The sequence below is a fragment of the Dipteris shenzhenensis genome, chromosome 15 (genome assembly GCF_047967505.1).
Source record: "Dipteris shenzhenensis isolate YYH24624 ecotype China chromosome 15, Dip_SZ_1.0, whole genome shotgun sequence".
Taxonomy (NCBI): domain Eukaryota; kingdom Viridiplantae; phylum Streptophyta; class Polypodiopsida; order Gleicheniales; family Dipteridaceae; genus Dipteris; species Dipteris shenzhenensis.
This window is the reverse complement of record NC_141610.1, coordinates 55,295,317-55,322,444: the sequence shown is the minus strand read 5'-3', so window position 1 is coordinate 55,322,444 and position 27,128 is coordinate 55,295,317. Positions and strand designations below refer to the sequence as shown.

The window sequence follows — 27,128 nt, the reverse complement described above, 5'->3', positions numbered from 1 at the left end:
TTCTACAAAAAGTTCCTTATAGGCCTTTTGAGCTAAGTAATGCATTCCCTAGAGTGACATCAACAACAGCAAACAAATTAGGCCGTGGTCAGCAGTACTTGGTAATTGACAATCACCATGGAGCGAGGTCAAGTTTTGCTGAACTACAAAAGAGGAGTTTTCTCTTGTCTCCAGCATAGGAGCAAACTGATGTGAGGGAGCGATGAGCACACCGTTTTGGTAGCCTAAGTATCTGAAAGTGACACTCCTTTGAGTAAGTTGGAAGCCTTGAGAAGTGAGTCTGTGGAGTGGCACCTAAAAAAACAGCAGTGTTATCAACTCACTCACAGTCCAAGATCTCATGAATCAGTATTAGCCCAATAATGAGAGCTTGAGATCTTAAAAAGATGCTATTGCTTCCACCACAAACAAATACAGGGGGTTAGAGGGCATCCTTGTTGGACTGGTTTGAAATCTGCAATCTCTCTCCCTTGTCCCCTCTGATATGCACCTGGCTGATTTGTACAAAGAAGAGTCCCCTTTGATGCTACCATCTGAAATGTGGAAGGGTGCCCTTTAAGAAACCCAAATCTGCTCTATCGTAAGCTTTCTTGAAATCCAAGCGTAGAATGGCTGGTCTGTGGCCACTCTACATAGCCCAATGTGTAGCTGCCCAAAATGAAAATGTATTATCCAAAATGGCAATGCGCAAAGCTTGCCTGCATATCATGAATAAGATATCGAAGAATGGGCTGCAAACAGAGACTAATGGATTTTGCCAAAATCTTATAAAAGACGCCTAAGAGAGTCTTAGGTCTTCATTTCAAATTTCTGCAACTCGCCTTAGGGATAAGATGTGAATGAGACCCTCTGGAAGTGAATCACACATAGCACTAGGGTCTCGAACACCTCGCAGGGCTGAGGTAACATGCTCCCCAATCATGTCCCAAAAAGCAATGAAAAATGAGGGTGTCAACCCATTTGAGCTTGGGTACTTGCCTTTGCAAAGGGCAAAAACTGTAGTCCTAAATTCTAGAGGGGTGAAAGGTGCATCAAGTGAAACTTCTATAATTGGTTTCACCAATATTGAATAGCCTGCCAAACTCTCTGTTTGGCATCCTCTCGGGTAGACGTGTCAGGATCTGCGAAGAGAAGGGAGGTTTACAAATATGTAGCTATACATAAAGCTGCATCAGGATCTGATTGTAGAACCCATGAGAGTTAATAAGGTGAGACACACTTTCTCTACCATGTCTTGGGCCAAGCGTGGAGAAGAAGTGTTAAAGGACTCTGCCTCCCATCCGAGTCCACAATGGCTCCCTTGCTTTCTGATAGCTGATGAGCCCTTGCAACAGCAAGGCGCTCTTGGATCTAAGCATCTATAGGCCTTTTCTGCTCTTCCCCCTATAGAGCTGCTAATTGTTGACAGAGGCCAACCTCACGTCTGAATATTTAATGTCTCATGGTACTAGCGATAGAATGGTAGAAATCACTAATACCAGAAAGGGTTGCTGCAACAAGTGAAGGAGATGGCACTTTGCCCTACATATGAGACATCCAATCTTGTAACACAACCTCTGTGAGACCCCCCTCCTTGGTATACAAAGCATTTGGAATCGTGAACCTGGCAGAGAGGCCTCTCAAGCGGGCTCAAAAATCACCAAAAACTGATCCGAGGTGAAAACCTTGGGTGAAATGTATACCGAGGCATCTCCATCTAATGCCTAATCATTAACATGGCTGTCAATCCGCGCATGGATGTGCATTTGATGTCTCTTGCTCAACCATGATAATAGGAGTGATGAGGCAAAGTGTGAAAGGCATCATCTGTCCAAACATCTTTGCCACTGAATTGGAAAAGAAAGGCATCCCGAGCTGCTCTTTCAAGAGAGCGAGTGTCATCTTCCCTCCCCCTTTTTTGTCCAAAGGCAAATCCACCATGTTGAAGCCACTCCCAATAGTCCATGAATCTACAATGTGGCCCAACAGAGAAGTTTCTTCCAGAAAAGGACATGATCCTCTCTATTGTTAGGGGCGTAAAGGTCAAGAATACCAACCGTATGTCCCCCAATCAAAAGTATGATCCACTGAGCACTAGATATAGTGATACTATGTCCAACACAAGAGGAAGAAAAGAATGTGAAACTGAAATGCAAGTTCCTCTCCTAATGCCAAAGGCAAGCGACCAAAAGATATGGTTAGAAAGCATTTACGCGACTTTGCCCAATCTTTGCCATCCAGCTTGTGTTTGTGGATAAAGAGAATGCCCGTAAGTCCCCCAATGACATCTGCATGAAACTCTGTGACCAGCCCAAAAGAAGCTCCAATTGTGGCAAGGAGTTGATGATAAACTTGTGGAAGTACAAGGAACCTAATGAAGGGTGACGTGACACCTCTGCCCTCCTCTACAGGGTCAAAACCCAATGTGAAAGGTGTAAGGGAGTTCCTCCTAGAACCAAGCACTGATGGGCTATCCTTGAGCACTGTGCTTATAGCTTCAAGAGAATCAAAAGCCACTTGAAAGAAACCTCGTCCCAATAATTGAATATCGGACGACGCAAAGGCGAGGTGCAAAATCGGAAGGTAAGGCAGCAAAAATCCAATCCCTATCCTATGAACTCAGTGGGTGGGACCCATGGATGCGTACAAAAAGGTGGTGGAGCTCTCCAACGCCACATCCGTTTGGAGTTGCAGCAACTTGTCTTTTGAGAAAGTACGAGTTCTCGCAGTTAGCAGAAGTGGTTGATGATTGGATAAATGGGTGGACATTCGTCAATTAGAGGTGGAAGGCCAGCTCAAGCAATTGGTAGATCCATCCGTTGTTAGGAGAAGAAAGAAGGAGGGGGCCTAATGGGCCTTACAAAGAACTGTGTCTCTTGCTCGCAAGCTGCCCTCTCCTCCCTTCCGCTTCACCCTCACCTTCGCCCCTGCGTTTCTCCTTGCCATCGACGCTCTCCCTCTTGCTCCGCACCCCCACACCCACTTGTGGTCTTCCCCCGTGCTTGGCATTTCGCACTACCACCCGGTGGCTTGATCTGCTAGCCGCGTGGCCTTCCCGCCCTTGCCTCTTGGCCTGCGTTGCCCTGTATTGCTTGCGTTATCCTGAGCTCTTTGGTCCCTTGGTCGATAGCCCTCCAGCCCAGCTTGTGCAAGAGGGCGGAGGAGCAGCGTGCCCCCCCCCCACCTTGGGCAGCCCAAGTCGCAAAGTGAAGGGCTGCCTCATCCCCCTTTTTGCCGGTCGAACAAAATCAAGGAAGGATGGTGGCCTTCCCCTTGAGCCTCTTCGTCAGAATAGACAAGAGAAGCGTGGCTCCGAGCACCCTTCTATGCCCGTACAGTTGCAATATCAAGAAGGCCCCCCAAGTGAGGTCACTTGCTTTGTGGCAGCCTCAAGAGAGGCTACAGACCTCATATCAGTCCCATCACATCAAGTCGATTTCAGCTTTGAAACTCAGGCATTTCTTTTTGTGTGACAAAGTCTTGGGTGACATCTACTCAAGAACTTGGGAGTGGGTCGGAGCAGCGTGCCCCCCCCACCCCACCTTGGGCAGCCCAAGTGGCAAAGTGAAGGGCTGCCTCATCCCCCTTTTTGCCGGTCGAACAAAATCAAGGAAGGATGTGTTGGAATTATAGATATAATTCAGCAGTGACCAATGTAATATAATAAGTTAGTTAGGGGCACTTTTCCGTTTTTCCCCCTAACTGCAGTTAGTTCACTAACTATGGTTAGTGACTACTAAGGTTTTGTCACTATGACAAAACCTTATCAACTCTACTTTGTGTTGTACTCTTTTACACTCTATTTTGCAACTACAGCTTCCAAGCTTTCGACTCTCTCACTCTCTCTAGCTCTCACTCTCTCCATCTCCTTCATTTGGTATCAGAGCAGGTTCTAGGCCTTTGTGCCCTCTGCTCCTTCTTCATACCAGCGCCTAGCCTCCAGCTCCAGCCCACTCCAATCTGACCGTACAGTCCGTACGACTGTACGGCATCCTGACGCATCGACGGCCGTACATACCTGCTGATCGTACATCGCCGTACCAGCTTCGAAACGGTTCGTCATCTACTGCCGTACTTCGCCGTACCAGCTCTGTACTTCGCCGTACCAGCTCCGTACCTGCAGCCGTACTGCGCCGTACCAGCTCCGTACGTTGCATCATCTGCTTCCGTACAGCGCCGTCTGTACCGCGCCGTACATCGCCATCCGTACATTGCAACAGCATCCGTACCTGTCGTCGACGTACCAGCCGTACAGTGCCGTACAAACTGTACGGCATTTCCGTACTGTCTTCAGTACAGTACATCCGTACTGAATCTGCTTCAGTACAGCAGGTACCTTCTTGGCTGTGTTCCGTACTGAATCTGCTTCAGTACAGCAGGTATCTCCTTGGTTTTGTACAAGAGAACTAGCAGGTGATCTTTGGCAGGCTAATTTTGCAGACAGCCATTGTTTGGCCAAGTATTCTGCGAGTACATTTGGGGCATTTTGCAGATTGCAGACATTGCAATCATTGGGCAAGTTTGGAGCTATATCAAGAGCAAAATTGCAGATTTGTCTGAAATTTGGGGCTTTTGTATTAAAATTGCAGATTTGGGGCTTTTAGCATTTTTACCCCTTTCTGGCTGCAATTTCTAGCCACAAATTGGGGCTTTTGTGTTTGGAGAGCATTTTTTGGAGTATTCAGTACATACTGCCTTTCTTGGAGTGTTTGGAACACTTTTGGCAGATTTTGGAGAGTGTTTTATGCTTGGACAGATTTCTGACAGCTCAAGTGCAGAAATCTAAGTTGCATATACAGCCCGTGCTTGGGTGTGGTTTTTGGGAGTTGTGCATTTTATTCCCAGTAAGGGAATTCAGCTTTGTATCTGCTTCAATCTCTTTTTCAGATATGGCCCATCAAAATCAGAATGAGTTTCAGTTCGGTGGTCTTTCACAGGAAGACAAATTGGATGGTACCAACTACTCCCTCTAGAGTTTCATGGTACGTAATATTCTGATTTCTCGCAATTTATGGGATTATGTCAATGGGGATGAAATCCGACCAGCAGATATTGCACCTGCTACCCCTCCTCACCAAGGAGGTGGAAGAGGTCGTGCACAAGGTGCAGCTGCAGGACAAGTTGTTGGTGCAGCTACAGTCAATACTCCTGAGCAAAAGAGATGGGATTCACGGGATGCCTTAGCCTTGTCTTGCATCTCTCTTTCAGTGAAAAGATCAATCATTCCGCATATCCGGTCGTGTAAGACCTCCAGGGCAGCGTGGGATATTTTGGAAAGCATGTATGCAACACGGAATGATGCCAGGGTATCTTTTTTAAAAAGAGAGTTGAGCAATGCACATATGGAGGAGGGTGACTCCATGTCAGCCCACCTCACTAAGCTACAGGATCTCAGAGAGCAGTTGTTAAACATAGATGAAATTATTCCTGATTCAGAGATGATTACAACCACTCCGAATTCTCTTCCTGAGTCTTATCTCAGCTTTCATACTTCGCTGAATTTATCATTGAGGGGGGGTGCAAATCCTCTTTCTTTTCATGAGCTGATAGGACTTCTGCTTCAGGAAGAGCAGACCAGGAAAAATTTGGCTTCACGTGCAGGTGAACAAGCCATGCTCTCAAAATTCAAATCAAAAACAAAGGGACAGGCAAAAACAGCAGCAAATCAGCCTTCCAGTGGGTCAGGACAGCCTTCACAAAAGGCTAAAAGTGATGCAAGCAAGCCCAAAAAGAAGGGTTTTTGTCACTACTGCAAAAAGCCAGGTCATCACATAGCAGAATGCAGGAAAAGGATTGCAAAGGAAAAGAAAAACAGCTCAGGAATGGCTGTTTCAGATTCAGCCCCTTGTGCATCTGACAGTGGGGATGCTGCAGCCAACTTTGTTGGTCAAGATTATGCCTTTTTATCTTGCATTTCTGATTCTAGGTTGGCTGTTCCAGATGCTCGGGATAGTACAGCTTCTTGCAGTGATGATACATATGCATTTTTGACCTGCAGTTTTGACTCTCCTTCAGACGCATCTGCTTTCAGTGTTGATGAAACACTGAACACATGGTATTTTGACAGCGGTGCATCCAAGCACATCACTTCGAGGAAGTGTCTTTTTACTTCCTTGCATCCACCCCCTGTTGGTAAGAAAGTCACTTGTGCCAACAACTCCTCATATTCAGTACGTGGCACAGGAGAAGTTGAGCTCACTGCAATTGATGGCTCAATTTTCAGACTTTCTGATGTCTTATATGTGCCTGGCATAACCAAAAATCTCCTTTCAGTGTCCACTCTTAACAGAGAAGGATTTCAGGTCATCTTTGAGGATGACAAATGTGCTGTCCGGGACAGGGAAGCTAACTTTGCCTTAATGTTATCTGGTACTCTGCTGCGTGGGCTTTTTCAGCTTGATATTTTTCAGAAAAGAGCAGCTCATGCTTTGGCAATTTCTACCCCTACAGTTGCCATGCAAAATGCAGAATTATGGCATGCCAGATATGGCCACATGCATTACAACAGCTTAATGACACTTCAGAAATTTTCAATGGTTGATGCATTGCCACCTCTTGAGATACCTCCTCCACATGCCTGTGAAGGGTGCATTTTAGGTAAAATGCATAGATTTCCCTTCAAGAAGGATGGTTCAGTTAAAGCTGTTCGCAAATTGCAGCTTATACACAGTGATGTCTGTGGTCCCATGAGGACTCCTTCATTGGGTGGTCATCTCTACTTTGTCACATTTATTGATGACTGCAGTTAGTTCACTAACTATGGTTAGTGACTACTAAGGTTTTGTCACTATGACAAAACCTTATCAACTCTACTTTGTGTTGTACTCTTTTACACTCTATTTTGCAACTACAGCTTCCAAGCTTTCGACTCTCTCACTCTCTCTAGCTCTCACTCTCTCCATCTCCTTCAGGATGGTGGCCTTCCCCTTGAGCCTCTTCGTCAGAATAGGCAGGAGAAGGGTGGCTCCGAGCACCCTTCTATGCCCGTACAGTTGCAATATCAAGAAGGCCCCCAAGTGAGGTCACTTGCTTCGTGGCAGCCTCGAGAGAGGCTATAGACCTCATATCAGTCCCATCACATCAAGTCGATTTCGGCTTCGAAACTCATGCATTTCTTTTGGTGTGACAAAGTCTTGGGTGACATCTACTTCAAGAACTTGGGAGTGGGTCGCTCTGAAGTCAGCATTTTTGGATTGCATTTGCAGCTCGTCCAATCGGCATTTCTCTTGCAGACTGGTCAATTGTTTCTCTTTCCTCCTTGTGGCAGCAAAGCGTTAGTGGTTGTTTGGTGGGGAGTAGAGACTTGACGGTCACCTTTTGGTCTAGCCAGAGGAGCTCTCTTGGCATCATCCTCAACTCCCAGAGCTGTGAAGTTTGTCATTCCCCCTCGGAAAAGCAACAGGTTTAGCATGCAGTTCAATCTCTTTAGGACAGAGTAGTGGTAGGCCGGATAGTCAGTTTGACACCATCAAGGAGGCAGATCCGAGAGTGGCTTCAGGCGAGCTTAGCCGTAGAGGGTGACCACATTCAAGAGGTTACTATCTACGGGAGGGGCGTCTTTTGTGTTGGGGTAAAGGCACTATGGCCACCCAAGTACAGTTAGTACACTTAAGTACAGTTAGTACTTTTATTGTTAAGTACACTAAGTACTTTGTACTTAGTGTTGTAACCTTATCCATTGATATAAAAGGTTGACTGTGTGCTAGGGGAGGTACACACATACTTCTTATCCCCACAATCTTGTGTCCATTGTGTGTGTCGGTGTGCTCTCTCCTTCTCTCTCACCTCACAAGTGGTATCAGAGTCTCCATGCCATTCGTCCAGCAACAACGCCTTCAAGCTATCAGCAGCCTAAGCTGTTGCATCTTCGTCGCTAGCAGCATCGATCTGCTGCTTCAGTAGGGCCGGCAGCATCCGCTGCCAGCGCTAGCAGCCAACGAGGCCAGCAGCAGCGCCACCAGCGACGCCACCACCGGCGACGCCACCAGCAGCGCCACCAGCGACGCCACCACCGACGACGCCAGCAGCAGCGGTGCCAGCTTCAACGGCCAGTGTCGCCCGCATAGGCGACGCCACCAGCGGGCCGCCAAGTCGCCACATAGGCGACTCCTCCAGCGCGCAGCCAAGTCGCCTTACAGGCGACACCCTCAGCAATCCGCCGTCAGCTCGCCACGCAGGCGAGCAACCCGCATCAGCCCGCCAGGCCTACGAGCTCCCACCAGGAGTTCTCCAACTGCTTCGGCAGTGTTACAGGTATACGTGCAGCCTTCGAGCTCATTGTGAGCATTACTGGTATTGGGGGGAAGCAGATAACAGTCTATGCCTACTGTGTGAGGAAATCCTCAACATTGAATTGCAGAATCAAGGGGCTTTTGTAGCTAGTGCCAAGTATTGGCTTGTATACGCACGCATTGCGTTTATCCTCCTATTTGGAGTTGATTCTTGCAGGGTTCTTATGCATTTGTTGACCGACGGGACAGTGGAAGATGCATTGAGTACTACATTGTAGACTTGAGCACTGAATGTGCCAGTCAAATTGGGGGTTTTGCAATTGGATGCATATCAGTGCTGGGGGAAGCAATTAAATGCCTTACAGTGGTCAGTGAAGCGGTAAATGCACTCAAATTCTTAGAAATTTTTCTTCCAGTCAAGGGGCTTTTGCCTAAATCCTACTCTAAACTGTGTTATACAGTTTTAGTGGTATCTTGAAGCTTGAAGTTGACAGGTTTGAACAGTCAAACAGTCATTTACTGATTCTGTACTTTCTGGTACAGTCAGGTACTGTTCTGAGTCAACTGTGGGGCTGATTACAGTCATTGTACAGAAGTACAGAGTGCAAAATACACTGCTGTTTTTCACTGTAATTGCAGGGCAGATGCTGCTTTAATATCAGAGTATTGCTGATTGTACAACAGTGCATTTAATGATGCAAACACAGTTGCTGTTCGGATACTGCAGCAAGCAGTAAACAGTTATAATTCTCTGTTTGATTGGGAGAAATATTTGCAGGTGCAGTTCCTGTTGTTCCGCTGCAGGAATTAAATTTTTTGAGCACAGTTCAAGTGCCTGTGTGCACTTGGTTTGCAGGGAGTCAGGCACCCAAGTGTGGGTTATATTTCCTGCTGATTGTAATGGCTTCATCCTCGGAGTCCTCTCTTCTTAATATTACAAAATTGCAGGGTGCTGCTAACTACCCGATGTGGAAAAAGATGGTCCTGAATGTGCTAATCCTCAGGCAGTTTCATGCTCCTATTATACACAAAGGTGTGAAGTCCACTGGCACATCTGATGATGCTTGGGAATGTCCATAATTGAATTGTCACTCCATGAGAGTGTTGTTTGGAATGTGGATGGTGAAACAACAGCCTGGGGTGTGTGGAAAAAGCTACAAGACACATATGAGCAGCAAAGTGTAGCCACAAAGATATATTGGTTGTGCAAGTTCTTCAATCTGAAGATGAAGGGAGGGACCTCCATGGATGCACATCTCAATGAGTTCAATTCAATTGTTACTCAACTTGCGAATCAGAAGTATGTGGTGGATGAGGAAACCAAGGGTATGGCACTCTTGATCTCTCTTCCTGAAAGTTGGGATACATTCACCACAGCTGTAACAAATGCAAACACTTTCATAAGTTTTTCAGATATCACAGGGCTGATCTTGCAAGAAGAGCAGAAGCTGAAAGCTCAAGATGCAGTAAAGCCTAACAATGCCTTGAATGCAAGGGGGAGAAGTCAGCAAAGAGGCAAATCCCAGGAAAGGGGAAAAGGCAGCAGGAGCAAGCCCCGCTCCAACAAAGATGTTGAGTGCTACTACTGTGGCAAAAAGGGACATACCAAAAAGCAGTGCTTTAAACTGAAAAATGATAAGAGAGACAAAGCCAAAAACACTGATGCGTCAGATGCAAAGGCAATTGTACCAGTAATCAATGGCAAGAGCAGTGTGAAGATTGAAGAGCTTCATTCTACACACGGTTATGACAGTGAGGGAAAGGTTCTATTTCTCTCTACTTTGGATGCTCATTCTCTTCATGCAGGAGATTTTGCAGACATGCACTCTTGGATCATTGACTCAGGTGCCTCATTCCATGTTACACCTTACAGAGAATTGTTTGTCAAGTATGCAACAGGCAGTAATGGAGTCGTGTTTCTAGGGGATAATCATGCATGCAGTATTGTCGGTGTTGGAGATGTCAGGCTTGTATTTGCTGATGGTACTCAGCTTATGCTTCACAATGTCAGGCATGTACCTAGAGTCAAGAAAAATTTGATTTCTACAGGCATGTTGGATGACGAAGGTTTTGTGACCAGCTTTGGTCATGGTTTCTGGAAGGTCACCAAAGGTGCCCTGGTTGTTGCCAGAGGTTCTAAGATTGACACGATGTATACTCTTCATGCTAAAGTATGTAATCATGCTGATATTCATGCCACCGAGCTGCCGAATATTTCTATGTGGCATAGCCGGATGGGACATATGAGCATAAGTGGAATGGAGCAATTGGCTCGCCTTGGCTACTTACCGTCTCTGAAATTTTCTGATTTAAAGTTTTGTGAGCACTGCATATATGGTAGACAGTTACAGTGTCCTCATAAGAGGAGATTAGGACATAAAGATGCTCAACTTGAGCTTGTGCATACAGATGTGTGTGAGATGCCTAATCCTTCACTTGGAGGTGCACGGTACTTTGTCATATTTATAGATGATTCCACAAGGAAAGTGTGGGTGTATCCTCTTCGATTGAAGAGTGATGTCTTTCCAGTGTTCCAGAAATGGCTTGCTATGGTTGAGAACCAAACAGGCAGAACACTGAAGGCTTTGCGGTCAGATAACGGTGGGGAGTATATGTCTAATGCATTCAATACATTTTGTGATGCTAGAGGTATTAAAAGAGAACTCCCTGCTCCTTACAGTCCAGCGCAGAATGGCAGCGCAGAATGGCACTGCAGAGCGTATGAATAGAACCATACAGGAAAAGTCGCGCTCTATGATGTCACATGCTGCTTTACCTCATGGATTTTGGGCTGAGGCTGTAAAAACAGCAGTACACCTCATCAATAGGTCACCAAATAAAAGACTGGATGGCAGAGTGCCAGAGGAGCTTTGGACAGGAAAACCTCCTTGCTATAAGCACTTGAGGGTCTTTGGCTGCACTGCGTATGTGCATATACGCAGAGAAGATCGCAGCAAGCTTGATCCTAAGTCTCTTAAATGCATTTTGCTTGGATATGGTGACAGTGGTGAGATGGGTTACTGCCTATGGGATCCTGTAAATAAGAAGCTAATACGCAGCAATGATGTCTTATTTGATGAGTCATGTATGTTTAAGACAGTAGATAAGCCTTCTGATGCTTCAGAGGTTGACATTGATGACTCGGGACATCCTGTACAATTCAGGCAGGCTGTAAATCAGCCACAACAGCAGCGTAATCAGCCAATGCATGATGCTGCAGCAGGTCCAAATGGACAGCCCGCAGTGGCGGATGATGTCCTACGGGACATACCACCTTTGGAAGACCTCCCAGGCATAATTCTGCAGCCTGATCTACTGGAACAGCCACCTGTTTTAGGTGAGCAGCAAGTTGGACAGCAAGACCAATGGGTCCGAAGGTCCACTTGACAAATGAAACAGCCAGACAGATTTGTTCCAGGAGCAGATTTTATTATGCTTACAGACTGTGGAGAACCTTCGTGTTACAAGGAAGCAATGCAAATGCATGATAAAAGGCTATGGGAACTAGCCATGAAGTCTGAAATGGAGAGTCTCCATAAAAATGGTACTTGGGAATTGGTGCAGTTGCTTAAGGGCATGAAAGTACTGCCATGCAAGTGGGTGTATAGATTGAAAGTCACACTTGGAGCTAAGCCAAGGTATAAAGCCAGGTTGGTTGCCAAGGGCTTTAAGCAGGAGTATGGTGTCGATTTTGATGAGATCTTTTCTCCAGTGGTTAAGATGACCACACTCAGGATTGTACTTGCTTTGGTTGCATGTGAGAATTTGGAATTATGCCAAATGGATGTGAAGACAGCCTTTCTTCACGGTGATCTTCATGAGGAGATCTACATGCAGCAGCTAGAAGGATTTGCAGTCAAGGGCAAGGAGTCACTTGTATGCAAGCTTAAGAAGAGCCTTTATGGGCTGAAACAGGCACCAAGGGAATGGTATAAGAAATTTGATACCTTTATGAAGTCCCAAGGTTTCAGAAGAAGTGATGACGATCACTGCTTATATACCAAAAGGGCTGCAAATGGCAGCTTAATCATTCTCATTTTATATGTGGATGACATGCTTATTGCTGGTAAAGCTCGTAAGGAGCTTGATGACCTTAAGAAAAGATTGCATGAGGCCTTTGATATGAAGGACCTTGGTGATGCAAATCACATAACTGGGAATGCGGATACGGAGAGACAGGGGACAGCGTTTGTTGTATTTGTCTCAAACCGAATATATTGGCAAAGTATTGCACAGGTTTCATATGGAGGGGGGGAAGACCCTTAGTTCTCCATTGCCTCCATATGTGAAACTCAGTGCAATGGACAGCCCACACTCAGATGCCACACTCAGATGCTGATAGGGCTGAAATGGCCAAGATTCCGTATGCTTCAGCTTGTGGCAGTCTCATGTATGCCATGGTTGCTACCAGACCTGATATTGCGTTTGCAGTGGGAGTGGTTAGCAGATATATGGCAAATCCAGGCAAGAAGCATTGGAATGCAGTGAAAGGTATCATGAGATACCTGAAGGGCACACAGGAGTTGTGCATATGCTTTGGCAAGCGGGATGCAAAGGTGCATGGTTATGTGGATTCAGATTTTGCTGGTCATCCAGATAACCGGAAGTCTACTACCGGTTATGTTTATACATTCACTGGAGGTGCAGTGTCATGGATGTCAAGGATGCAGCAGTGCATAGCCTTGTCTACCACGGAAGCTGAATATATTGCAGCCACAGAGGCATGCAAGGAGGCCTTATGGCTATCTCGGCTAGTGGGAGACTTGGGCATTACAGGTGATATTCCATTGTTGCATTGTGATAGTCAGAGTGCTATTCAATTGGCACACAATCCTGTCTTTCATGCAAAGACAAAGCACATTGATGTGAAGTATCACTTCATCAGGGAGGTAATAGATGATAAGCTGATTCAGCTTGTCAAGATTCACACGGATGACAATCCAGCAGATTTGTTGACAAAAGGCTTGCTTGCAGAGCGGTTTGCACATTGCCGACAGTTGATGGCTATAGGTTGAGCCTCATTTTGGCCTTGTACTCCATTGTGTATATGCTGTATTTCTCTCATTTATTTTTACTTGAGGGCATATTGCCTTTAAGTGGGAGGTTGTTGGGGTAAAGGCACTATGGCCACCCAGGTACAGTTAGTACTTTTATTGTTAAGTACACTAAGTACTTTGTACTTAGTGTTGTAACCTTATCCATTGATATAAAAGGTTGACTGTGTGCTAGGGGAGGTACACACATACTTCTTATCCCCACAATCTTGTGTCCATTGTGTGTGTCGGTGTGCTCTCTCCTTCTCTCTCACCTCACATTTTGGCTCCAGTTGTAGCTCCCCAGCCACCACTCAGGCCCTCGTGAAGCAAAGTCCGATCTTCTTGGGACCACACTTGGTCTACCTTATCCCTTCGTACCATGGTTTCACAATGGAGGATATGGATACGACACACCATGTACCCCGCTTTCCGAGGTTGCTGAGAGGATGCAGGTTCATCGTTCCTTCTATAGGGGGGGGCTTTTGGTACAGTATTGGAGTCCCCGCAAGTTACGACAACTTCAGTCGTAGCATATGATGGGGTCCCCAAGCTCTGGCTAGTTGCCGAGCATCGAGAGGCTCTCCCGAAGATGATTCTTCTCGAGACCCTAGATGGGGTACACTTCGATAGAGGGTGGAGATCTCTGGGCTCCCTGACAGCTGGGGCACCTAGCCTGAGACTGCTCTAGAGGACAGGCACGATTTCCCCCCCTTCCCCACAACTTTGACAGAGTCGGCAAGGAGAGACGCAGGAGGAGAGGGACCAGCACGCTCCTAGGCAGCCCCAGCAGGAGTCACAGACACCTTGGATGACGCCCTCTGAGGGTAAGTGGATCCTGGTAAAAAGTAAGAAAAAACCAATCAAACGGTCTCGAAAGAATAGGAGACGAAGGGCTAGATGTAGGGCGAAAGAGCGATTGGAGTGCGAGTCATTTTCCTCCCCTTAGGCGGAGTAGATAGCACAGTCACCTAAAGGCCCCCCCTCCTTTTCTCGCTTTAGTACAAGACCCCGTGAGAGCTGAGCATGAAGACATGCAGTCTCCACCGAATCCTCAGGGTCCGGAGATATAGATGTTAGATGCTCCTCCAGAGAGACCCTTTCAGGATTTGGAGGTGAGGCGGCGCCATCCGGCCTCGTCACAGACGCAGGTGCCTTCCTCACGTCAGTGTAGCTTCTACCCCCATGCCCTCCCTTCCCCAATTCTTCCCCCCTTCCCTCCCCCTCCTTTCCCCCCCTCCCCATCATCCCCCGTATCCCCCTTCTTCCCACCTTGCTATGCCCCGCCTCTTCCTCCAACACCCCCTGAGGTCAGCATCCTCATCACCCCCTCCCCCCCCCCCCCGGCTCCTTCTACAGCAGAGCGGTCCATACCTCCTCCTCTAATACCCCTCTTGGCCCTCAGCCCCAGTGCAAGGGCAAGGGTCCGACCCCTACCCCATCCCCTCTCCCAATGCTACAAGCAAGAGCCCCCTAGCAAAGGACCATGGCTTCATAGCAGGACTCACTCGCAAGGCTCGGGCCCGAAACTGTGACTTAGACTTTCCTTGCCGCGAGAGTTCTAGCGCTTGGGGCTTTGGAACTACCTAGCAATTCCAAATGCGTATCCTCTGTCTCTCGATTTGACAGTTTTGTCTCTTCCAGCGTGATCGAATCCTGCACACATCCTTTTTGGGGTATGGAGTTTGCCTCCACAGGAGAGGAGAGATGGACGTCGGAGATGTTTGATGATAAGATAGAGGGGCAGCTGTCCCGCATGATGGACGAGTAGATGTGGCCGTCTGGGCTGGACCTGTGATTGGCCTATGGCTCGTCCACTTTCTTCCAACTTGGTTTCACGCTAGAGAGATCGGGCTTAGGATTGGTAGTAGGAGTTATCCAGCTGCCACAAGAAGCCAAGATTCATTCGACACATCAACATTGGACGCTACAGCAGTGTGTAGAGGCGTTCGGGGCAGATCTCTCCCTCATGATGCAGTGGGCTCGGAAGGTGGGCATAGAGCCGGTGGCCACTCTGGATGGGTCTTGAGGCGGGAGGTCTTAGGATAGGAGTCCTTAAAATATATGCACTAGCATGTAGACAGCACCGGCGAGCCTTTTGGAGATGCCTGATTGAGTGTCTCCCAAATATTAACTAGTGGATTAGTAGGAGGCGACTTCAACAATCTAGAGTTTGAGGAGGATAAACAAGCGGGGACGTTGTTCTCTGAGATGCCAACAGCAAAGCGAAGTACCTGGGAGCGGTTTGTGTTTGCGATTAGTGGTCGAGACCCCTAGCAAGAGGTAGCGTTCACTAGGACTCCAGGCAGCCTATACTTTTCCTTTGGGCAGAGGAGGATACGAAAGGTCGTTGGAGTGCCTCGACCTGTTTTTATGTTGGGGACTAGGCTATGCATAGAGGGGGATCCGCATATTAGCAAGTACCGCGATGTCGGATCACTCTCCGATTAATCTTCACTTAGAGCAGCTCCGTTCGGATCTCCCCCAAAAGGGGATTCACATCCCAGATAGCCTGTTGTAGGAGATGGAGGTCCAGCACTCTATTGTAGTGATCTAGCAGCAGTTAGAGGGAGGATCCCCAGCGGGTTGGGCAGCCTGGGCAGTAGAGGCGGTTCAGAGGAGTAGCATAGAGCTATAGTCCCAAACACTTAGGAGGAGGCTTGCCCTACAGCAGAGAGCCTTGCGGAGGGACTTGGCCTCCATTGAGTGCCTCAGAGAGTAGGAACCTAGGTCGCAGTGGCTCAGCGAGAGATATGGGCTGCGAGACTGACCTTGCAGGATATGGAGGTGCGGAGAGCTGAGTTCTCATACCACTCTTCTTGGACCAGATGTGTGCAGCAGGGGGACAAGATGACACGACAGTTCTTCCAGGTTACTGCGCCACGTTCAGCAGGTGCGCAACTGCAGCGGTTGAGAGATGCATCTGGTCAGGTGTATACAGATCCCCAACAGATTCTACAGATGACTATGGACTTTTACAAGCAGTTTTTTTCGACAAAGGAGGACACCCTAGCTTCCCTCGTGGCCAAAGAGGCAATGTGGGAGCAAGTTCTAGCAATGGTCTCTCCAGACTCGAGCAGATGTTTAGAGGCCCCCTTAACGCAGGAGCTCTGGGAGGCCCTCAAGGCCCTTCCCCCTCAGAAATGCCCAAGGGAGGATGGTCTGTGACTTTGACTTTCTTTCGTTTCTTGTGGGAGCATATCCGTATCCCGCTCCTACGGGCCTGCCATGAGATCTTTGACACAAGTTCTCTCCCACAGTCTCTGAGTCGCGGCTAGATTTGTTTGCTCTGAAAGGGGGAGACAGGACGGACATTCGTCAGTGGAGGTCGATTACCCCATTGGACACTGCATACAAGATCTTGGCCAAGGTCTTGAGTCTACGGTTGAGACCCCACTTTCCAGATATCATTCACGGCACATAAACTGGTTTTGTCCAAGAATGTAGCATCTTGGATAACATTTTCACCTTCTGGGAGGTAGTGGGTTGGCCTAGCCTTTCGCTATCCTTCTCTTGGATTTCGAGAAGACGTATGATAGTGGAGTGGTCCTTCCTTGAGAGCACGATGAGGCGATTGGGTTTTTTCAAGCGATGGATCCATGGGGTTTCAACACAAGGGTGGTCCTTTCAGCCAAGTGACCATGGGTGGCCACACAAGGGAGGCATTCCCTTTATCCCATTCGGTCGGATAGGGTTGCCCTCTTGCCCCCTTCCTCTTCCTCTTCCTCCTCCTCTTTGTGGCGGCCATGTGTTATTTTCTACGCTCTCAGACCGTCGGTCTTTCAGGCTGACACAACGTTGCTAGAGGAGGACGAGTTGCTAGAGTTTGCGGATGACACAACGTTGTTTGTGGAGGGGTCAGTGGCGAGTCTCAAGACGGTCAAGGGGGCTTTGGCCATCTACTGTGAGGCATCCGAGGCACAAATCAACTGGACCAAATCCATACGCTTCTTCATGCCACATGGGCATGGAGGAGGTCTAGGAGATTTGTGACTGGGGGGCAGTTCTTGGCTTTAGGTGGATCCCACACGGTCAGAAGGCGAAGTACGTAGGGTGTCAGGTGGGGTTGGATATCATGGCAGAGCAACAGATTGCCCCGGTTCCAGAGAGTGTTCGGCGCAAGATTCTATATTAGAGCTTAGCCAAACTCTCCCTAGCAGGCAGGGCCCTTGTTATCAACCAGGTTTTCCTCGCTATGTCTTGGTACATCGCATCTTGCTGCTGCTTTCACAGGGGCTGCATGGGACAGCTCAGAAGACTGTTGCACAACCTTCTCTGGGAGGGTTCGGATGGCAAACAAAACACCAAGGCTAGAGTGGCTTGGCAGACATTGATCCTTCCACAAGCTCCGGGTGGTTTGGGGATTATAGACCCGGAGATGCAGATCTGGGCCCTCCTAAGCAAGCTAGTGGTTATAGTGGCAGCAGTCCAAAGGTGGATTTTCTCAGAGGAACCGCTCACAGGGAGAGGATCCCCTTCATGAGGAGCTTGATGAGGGTGTGGCGCAGGGTGTCAAGAGGACTCATTCGGGCCAGCTCTTCCTGCAGAGTGGAGTTCGAGAGAGAGCCTATTCTTTGACACCCAGAGGTTAGAGACGCTAATGGCAAGATGCTTGGACAGAGGACACACATCGGATGGGCACAGTAGGACAGCAACCCAATAAGATCCTTTGGGTCCTAGAGACGGCTCCCCAAGGATATAGAGGCTAGAGCACAGTCACTCGCTCACCCGCATGGAGCAAGCATACGCATGGCTGAGATTGACTCAGCGATCCCTAAGTCTTGGTGGGAGGGTGCATAGCCCCTGGATCTCACTGTTGGGGCGGACAGTTCTCATGGACAGGAGTACCGCTCGGGCTCCGTTTTTTTAGAGAGCACCTGGGCTTCATCCGCCATAGGTTCTGCAGTGTGGGACCAGGTGGCCCTCTATAGGGTGAGTTGGAGAGAGAGGCAGGGGAGCTGGCAGCTTGGAGGATATAGAGTGGTTGGACGGATGGGCAAAGCGTGGGATATAGATCCGACCACGGTCCTAGCTACCCCAGACGGTGCAGTTTGGCGACTCTGTTGGTTGTGGGAGGGCAGGCCTCTTAGGGACATCCAGTGGGTCCCGGGGAGTGGTACTGGCCAGTGTGGGTTGGACACGCAGACAAAGTAGAGGAGGTGCCTTTCTTTTCTTATATGACCCGCATTGGTAGACACATCCAATTGGAGGCAGCCAATTGGAGGCAGCAGCATGCACCCCATTGAGGGAGCGACATTGCATGGAGCAATAGGTCCCCGGGGAGGTGGTCAGCCGCTTTTGGTCCCGGCTGTGGTCTATCCTACGACCACAAAAGATCTTCTATTTCTTTTGGATGGTGGCTCACAAGAGCCTACCCATAGGTCCCTGGCTGGAGCAGATGAGGGTCGACGACAGATGTGGTCGATGCACGAAGGGGGAGCTAGTGACAATCCCAATTGCCTATGGAGCTGTTCTATGACACGGAGCATTTGGACGACATCATTATGGATTGTGGCCAAGACACGGGATGCAAAGAGATTTCACGTGGGGGATGGGGGTGCAACTCACAAAGAGATGGCACGCTTTTGGTATTGATCATGTATCACCGGCATACATGATTCACGGTGAGTAGCTCTTCCAGATGGAGTTCCTTGATGTCGTACCGTCGTCCCGCAATCGCCAGTGTGGAAGACAGTGGCTAGTATCCCTGCCTAGAACAATTGGGTCACCCGTTGCAATCAGGTGATGGGAGGACAACAGGCTCCATTGGCGGCTACACCGGTAGCCATTTGGCATGACATCATATTCACTCTGTGCGCCTGCTAGGAGCGCAGTTTCCCAGGCTCACGAGATACTGTCGAGCGACATAAGCTTTTTTGCAAGGCCTGGCCTGCATACATATTCTACACTTTTCAGCGGGAGGTATCCGTTGGATATATTGGCCTCCGGCGTGGCTGGTAGCGCCTGTCCCGGAGAGTCCCTAGGCAGTGAGCTGGGATTGTTGGCAGTTTGGTTTGAGCCGGCCAGTTTTCTCTCCTTGTATATACCATCATCAGCCCTATTTTTGGCAGCTGATTTGTATGGGGGTTTTTTCAAGCATTAATAGAAGTTTCCTTTCTTTGAAAAAAGAAAGGAGGGGGTTGAGAGAGGGAGAGGAAGGAGAGGCTGAAGAAAGAAAGATGTATTAATGACAAAGTACACCAAAAAGAAAATCTGTGACGCGTCTTTGTGCTCTATCAGCCTCTGTATCTGTGTGGTCTGGTCACCTCCTGTTGCTCTCTGATCTGTCATAGTAGTGTCTCCCTGTTTCAGCGCATCTCAAACAGGTAGAGCTCAATGCAGACCTGGTCTGCAGACCTGGTCATGGAAGTGGATCAGTCGTGAGAGTGGACCGAAAGCTGCTTCCCTTCTGGTAGAGACAGTCGTATCGTCCTTCGTAGTAGGTTGGGTAGGCACAAAGAAAATGTTCCTCTGTCTCAACCCCCCCCAATGTGCATAGCATACAGATCCGTTGCTCTCTAGGTATACTTGTTGCTCTTGCCATCTGAATTCTCAGCTAATGGGACGAAACCCGCATCTGTCCAATGGCAATCCTTAGTGCATGTGAGACTCCTCTGTCCTCGAGATACTGGGGTCTAGAGGCTATGTAAAGCAAATCCCTTATTTTGGAAGAGAGTGATAATTTTGGCTCCTTGTGCTCTTATGAAATATTATAAATATTCTAGATGAGGAAGCATGAGCCACTCATCTAGGGGGGGAGATTGTACCCAATCTGCTTGTTGCCATCATTGTGTGATTGTGTTCTTCTTCTTCAATTGAATTAAGTGGTGAATTTGTGTGTAAGAGTTCCCCTTTTTGGTTTCAGATATTTCTCCCCTTCCCTTAGGAAATCACTAGAGGATATAGCACATTAATTTGATCAACATTTAAGCACATAGTATTGGACATACAATTTTAATTCTATATTCATCAAATTCAAATCTAATGTAGCTCATTTAATCTTCTAAACCTTTTGGCCTGGTTTCATGCTAATAAGTACTTTATCTTGGTAATCTATCAAAAGAATGGAACGTATTTGAGTGAAATAGGCCGTTTGATATGGACATAGATTGGGTAAACAAGCAATATGGATTGATTGGAGTTTACGGATCCCTAGGGAAAGGTTGGTGGGGGACAAGGGTTGCTTGCAATGAGAAATATCTTATCGTGTTCTGCATATCTTTTGACTTTAGTATAAGGATTGCATGACCTCTATAGTGCAAAATAGAAGCTAGCCTGGAGTCGTCATCATCTTGCTCATCATCATTCACCCATTCAATGTTGGGCAAACTTGATTTGATCTTTGTCAATATTTCACTATATGTATCCTCCTCTTTGTACCAATCTTTTGGGAGCCCCCCTATTCTAATCTTCAGTGCATTATCACATCTAGCTTCGTGTTCTTTAATCTCTGCTTGGATATCTGACTTACTTGCTTTGTTGTCCACTTCCACAAACACTTCCTTCCTAGCAGTTTGTACTTCAGTGTGAACAAGATCTTTGACTGTAGAGACTAGCTGCGGGGTAGGGGGGGAATCCTTACAAGATTTTACAGCCTCATCAATTACTGCATGCTTACCAGGCCCTTCCAAGATATGAAGTCGAGCCTTTACTTCTGCCAGCTCCAATCGTAGCTCTCTCACTGCCTGCTGCAGATAAAAAATCTGATCCTGTTGCGCGAGGATGGGCTGTTTTGAGCCTTCTTGTTGGTAATTCCGTGTGTATGGAGAGGGTGCCATGGCTGCAACTGTAGAGTACCGAGTCCTGATGGATGTTGAAGGAGTTGAGGGGGACTTGGAGGAGAGGGTAGGCCAATCCATAGTTGGCTGTATGATGAACCCCTTGGCTTAACCTAACCCCCGGGTTGGGTTGGGGGTTTAGCCCAACTCAGGGTTAGGGAGGATTAGAACTAGACTAGGATTAGACTAGGTACGGACGGGAGATATTGAGGATGGAGAGGTGTTGACGGGTAGAGGTACGGCTGTACGGTTGTACGGGAGGTACGGGAGAGGATGTACGAGAGGTACGGAGGTACGGAAGAGGCTGTGCGGGAGGTGCGGCTGTACGGAAGGTAGGGGAGAGGCTGTACGGAAGGTAGGAGAGAGGAAGGGAAGGGGTTGAGAGGAGGGAGAAGGCTGTGGGGGCTAGAGAAGCAGGGTGGAGGGTGAGGCAAAGAGGAGAAGCAGATTGCAGGGGGGTGGAGAAGTAGGTAAGTTTTGGAGAAGCATGCTGCAAGGAGAAGAGGAGTGGGAAGGAACATGCTAAGGGGGGGGGAGAATGAGCAAGTCGAAGGGGGGGGGGGGAGGGCGGGGCCAGCAGAGGCATTGGGAGAGGCAGCTAGGGGCCGAGGAGAAGCACTAGTGAGGGATGTGCATGGCGGGGAGCAGCTGCAGCTCAAGGATGTGAAGCATAGTTACGCCGAAACACGTTTCAAGGCCCTAGCCCTGAAATGCCTTTCGAGAAAGGCCCTCAACCAAAAACGGCGTTTCAGTGCTGAAACCAGGGTTGAAACGTTTCAGACCTGGCTGAAACGGGCTGTTTTAAGTAAAACTCCCCTCCCTCTATTTCACGATACCCGCTGGCGGGTTTTTTCTCTTTCTGTGTTTTCGTTTTGGCCTCGACTTGCAATCTTTCACTCCCTCTACCCCTTCAGTCTCACACTCTTGGACTTTTGAGGGTTTTCTAGCCCTCCTTGAGTCCCATTCACTCCCTGGGAGTCCTTTCTCTCTGCAAGCTGCTTCAGCCCCCCTTCTGTTGGAGGTGGTGGCCTTCACCCCTCGGCATGGTTAATTCATGAATTGTAGAGGGGGTCTTGCATGCTGTCGACACGTGGATATATTGGGAAATAATCCCATATGCATATGTGCCCTCTTGGGGGCCGTGAATATAAAAGGCATATTTGAAGACTCTCTTTATCCCTCCCGGGACTTTTTGGGGGGAGAGAGAGGAATGCGTGGTTAGGAGGCGAGGGATTGGGACCCCCCGCACTCGACGCTCCATCTGCCACATGGCACGCTCTGCGCATGCCATCATGGTATCAGAGCAGGACTAAACCTGCGGACTGTCTGACAACTGCGTGCGGCAACAAAGACTGATTGCTCGTGGTGGTGCATTGTTTGTGACTATTACGGCGGTGGTGACAGCGGCTGTTGAAGGCACTGACTGTGATTCGACTACCGTGGGCTTTGGCTATAGGCTACCCATGTAGGCTGATCTTTGTTGGCTACATGGGCTTTGATTTGTCCCATGTGCCTTGTTTGGTTGGCCCCTCCTTGCTTTGGTTGGGGTCGCCTTTGGTTTGATCAGTTGTACCTTGGGGTTTGTCCACAAGGGGGTGTTGGAGGTGGTGGTCTTCACCCCTCGGCATGGTTAATTCATGAATTGTAGAGGGGGTCTTGCGCGCTGTCAACACATGGATATATTGGGAAATAATCCCATATGCATATGTGCCCTCTTGGGGGCCGTGAATATAAAAGGCATATTTGAAGACTCTCTCTATCCCTCCCGGGACTTTTTGGGGGGAGAGAGAGGAATGCGTGGTTAGGAGGCGAGGGATTGGGACCCCCCGCACTCGACGCTCCATCTGCCACATGGCACGCTCTGCGCGTGCCATCACCTTCATCATCCACTCCCCTTCAGCCCTCCTTCAAAGCTCAGCCTCTACTCCTTCAACCTGTAGCATTCTGAATCTGTGTGCACAGCTCAAAATCTTTTTTTCTTACCCCCCCCCCCCCCCCCCCCCCTTTCCCCCCTTTGATGACGTGGCGTTTTCCTATTTCAGCCCTCCTAGAAACCCTGAAATCTAATACATTGCCGTGTTTTGCAACATCACCGCTGCAACAGGTATCTAGAACTGGGTCCCTACCACATGTTACTATGCCAACAGGTGCACAATGACTACCCACAAGATGCACACAGTTTACCTCAAGTCAAGGACGCCCACCACAAGTTGCGACCAAACAAGCTAGAGTAAAGGGACTCCGATACTCTTGAAGGAGCGAGTGCTGCTTTGCACAGTGTTCGTGTACATTGCCGTGCGCATGTATCCTCAAACTGTGCCATGTAGCCATGTATCAACTTCCAAGTACATCCAAAAGCTCATTTGCAGTATACTCCAAGTCGCTTCAATTCCACAATTATTATTGCAATCACCAACCACATCTTTGCATATGGGACTTATGCCCCCAAAGTCCATGCGTGAATAGTTGTCATGAGTCCTTCATAATTTGCACACAATTGTACCCATAGGGCCCCCATGTGCCCATGAGGGCTTGTGTTATATTTCCCAACACAACCATAGGTTCAATAGATTATACTCCTCACCTCGCTTATGCATGGCTAGATGTATATGAGACCTACTCCAGTGGACATAGATCGAGCCAAATGCATCCCAATGAACTCAGAGCACTATACAAAACAATGCATGCTACTAAGTCACTTTGACTAGACACATTTTGGAAAGGTATTATATAGCCCATACGAAGGAGATATCTAGTATATCTTTTACAATAAAGGATTTAACCCAAGAGCGATGGATGCCTCTTTACCAGTTTCCCTTTCATTGGAGAAGGGTACTCCAAGATTTTATAGAATCTATGAGCATGGTTCATATATTGCAATATTTTAAGTTTCTATCAATGAACAGTATCTTCTTTAACAGATGCGTTTGTCTATCTGAATATTTGCATGTTGTTTAAAATAACCGACACATGCAGCCGTGTGCATGTTTGCATTATAGTTCCCACTTAATGTTCAAGAATGTATACTGAACCTTGGATTTGCAGTTGGTTTCTTTGCTAGCTAATGTATTGGCAGAAATGCAAGAGCAAGGGACTTCAGATATGACTGAGGTGAGTTCAGTATTAGCTTTTCCAAATGATTGTGTTTTGAAATGCTTCTTGGTGAAGTTAATTTTGTGTCTGCTTTTTGTTTCTGACATGTAACTGCTATATGTGCATCAGGTTGATAGCTGGGAGGAGGTCGACGAAGCAGAAGATGATGAGGATGAGCATGGTGATGAGAGAGACAAGGGGACATTCCAGGCCATGAGCACAACGCCAAACCAGAGATCTGTGTTCCAGCCTCTTGAAGAGATGAAACATCTTTTGACAGATGAGGTTACTTCTCTCTTGCAATGATTTTTTAGACATCATGAGAATACAAGTATTGATATTGACATTCAATAGAGTGTATTATTATGGAAAACATAGAGCAATGTGATATATGAATGTGTCAACCTTTTTCTATTTGGGTAACAAACAGATGTCTTGGATATGAATGTATTCATGATTTTGTAGTTGCCTATCATGTAGTTTTGGGCTATATCTTCTAGAAGTTTCTGTACAATTCTCTAAATGGCTGTTCTGCTATGAAGGTTCAAGGAGACTACAAGGAGGATCCTTGTGCTGCTACAGATCCAATAAATCAGGTAGAGTTCTAAGCTGCTGTGGCACATGTAGAAGCTAAACTGTCTGCTTATGTGAGCTATTCTTCTTTCAAAGTGGAAAGATATATGATGGATGTCTTGTGCATATGATGATATTCTTATGGATGCAGATAAACCTTGCTTCTTATCTTGCTGAATTCCTTAAGAAGTTTGCTGCTGATGATCATGATTACTTCAATTTTGTATGTCAGGTAGCACGCATCTACTTCTGCGAATTTATCTCCTCATAAGGGAATGAACTTTGTTTAAATTAGTGGCGTCTATGCATCTTATGGATGTGCATATGGACCTATTTAAGTCTTTGATGCATACTTCTAACGGAGTGTAAACAAATGTACAAGATTTTATCTAATGCTGTCACTGTTCGACAGGGATTGTCTGAAAGAGAGAAGGTTACACTGCAAGGAGCCTTGATAAGATAGCTTACACTCTCTTAAAAGGTCCCAAAATTTACTCTGCTTTCCTTAGTTTCATTTCTCCACTTTGGGGATTGTACTTTGTATAGTAATTCTTTGTGAGGCGTCTTGAGTTAAGTCATATGGATTCTTGTATAAGATTTCATTGAGGGTTCAGGTTGGTCTATCGTCAAAGTTTTAGTGCCTTATAGCTCCATGTTGTTCTACTGGCAAAGGGTTCATATGTTCCAAGTGCCCCCATAATTGCATGAGATTCTTTTCCACATACCAGGAATAGGTTATCCCAATCGGCTGGTGATGTAAAGTGATACAGACTGGCAAGGCTGTGAGCTCAATCAGCTTGTTTTGTAAGCCTTGAAGAATGCCATACCTTATTATGATAAAGGATCAGTTCTTGTTTGTTTTGGTTTTGTTTCTCTTTGTAGCGCCTCAAAAACTTGTTGCATGGTTTTCTGTTCAATATGCAAATGCGCAAAGAGTCATTGCTATCAATGTCTCAGGACAGGCCTGAAGTCCTTTGTTCAATTAAATAAACCTAATCTTGCCTTTAAAATTTCAAACAAGTACATTGCATCCGTTTGTGTAAATTGTGATGATGTTCATCAAGGTTTTATAACCTATCTTTACAGGGATTGTGGTATAATAAGTGAGCCCAGGAGCTGTGTCTGATTATGGATTAACAAATTACAAGAGGTGGTTCTTTGGTGTTAATTCTTCAGATTTTTTCTCTTGTTTCACCTTGTGAAGGTATATTACCTTGCTTGTCTCCTGTGGAGGTGTCTTAAATGGTTGCGTTTACATGGGAATGTAAGATGAGTGAGGTGAATGGAGCATTTTAGCTAAGATGCTTCAGATCTATGATTCTATGGATGAGGACATTTTTCTGTAGACATGTGGAAACAAGGATGCTTTGTAAGTATCATGTCTGTATTGTATTTCAGCTAATAAGACAGATGTAAGCAGTCCTCTCCAACCTTGCGGATGATCTTTTAAGGGCTCATAATACCTATGAGCAAGCTTTGTGTTGGTATTACCTTTCAGCGAGGCATAATGATTCTTATGGAGACGCAAATGCACATAATCTCCCTCTTTGAAAGACAAATGTCTCCTGCGTTCATCTGCATATTTCTTCTGCTTGGCTTGGGCACCTTGCATATTCTTTTTTGTCAACTGCAGAAGAGCATCCATCCTCTCCAAGTCATTCCGTGCTTGCTTATTTTTCACAGCCACGTCAACAATTGAAGAAGGCATCTCTACCTTGGATCTGTACATTGCCTCAAGCGGGCTCATGCCAATGGAGAGATGCTTGGTACTGTTGTAGCAAATTTCAGCAAGTGTCAACCATTTATCCCAAGACTTTTTGAGTATCATGACAAAAGTGCTTACAAAAGTGCTTCCAATATTCCTGCATCCATTTGTTCACCCTTTCCGACTGTCCATCAATCTCAGGGTGGTAAGGAGCTACCCAGTACCTCCAAGATCCATGATGTGGTCCATGTGTCCTTGTCAAATACATTGACTTGAACATGAATGAAAGAGATGACAAGAACCGTGTTGGCCAACAAGCATAAAGCTTGCACCCTAGTTGCCATAAAGAAAACTTGTCAAATAAAAATCTTGAACAAGTTTCATAAAATGCCAGCTTAGTCACTAGAGCCAAAGATACAACGTCAACTATGGTTACCAATTAAGAGCCAAACCATTGAACATGGGTTCACACAAATGAAAAGCCAAAACAATCTCCAAATGCATCATAAAGTTTTTGAAAACCTAGGCGTCTTCAACTTTGTTAGTTGGAGCATAACCTGTTACTTAATAATTCTCCGTCATACAAGCTTTCGCTTTGGAACTCTTTAATTGGTCATCTCGTCGTTTATAACTACTTTTTTCTCTGGTTGTCTTTTGCACAATGATTATGAACATGCTTGCCTTTGAAAATCTTCAATTTAGATTTACCTTTGTCTGTCACAATATAGAACATGTG

The 27,128-nt window shown here is 47.0% G+C and overlaps 1 protein-coding gene across 1 annotated transcript in view; it reads left to right on the top strand.

The window, feature by feature from the left end:
* The window catches only part of LOC147894013 (ARM repeat superfamily protein), a 114,630-nt gene extending 89,087 nt beyond the window's left edge, over positions 1–25,543 (top strand). Inside the window, exons 30-34 of the mRNA XM_087386102.1 lie at positions 24,067–24,132; positions 24,244–24,399; positions 24,657–24,710; positions 24,839–24,919; positions 25,100–25,543. Of these exons, the coding sequence (XP_087242228.1) occupies positions 24,067–24,132; positions 24,244–24,399; positions 24,657–24,710; positions 24,839–24,919; positions 25,100–25,150 (408 nt within the window). The 3' untranslated portion in view covers positions 25,151–25,543. The remainder of the gene's footprint in view (positions 1–24,066; positions 24,133–24,243; positions 24,400–24,656; positions 24,711–24,838; positions 24,920–25,099) is intronic.
* Positions 25,544–27,128: the final 1,585 nt, after the last annotated feature.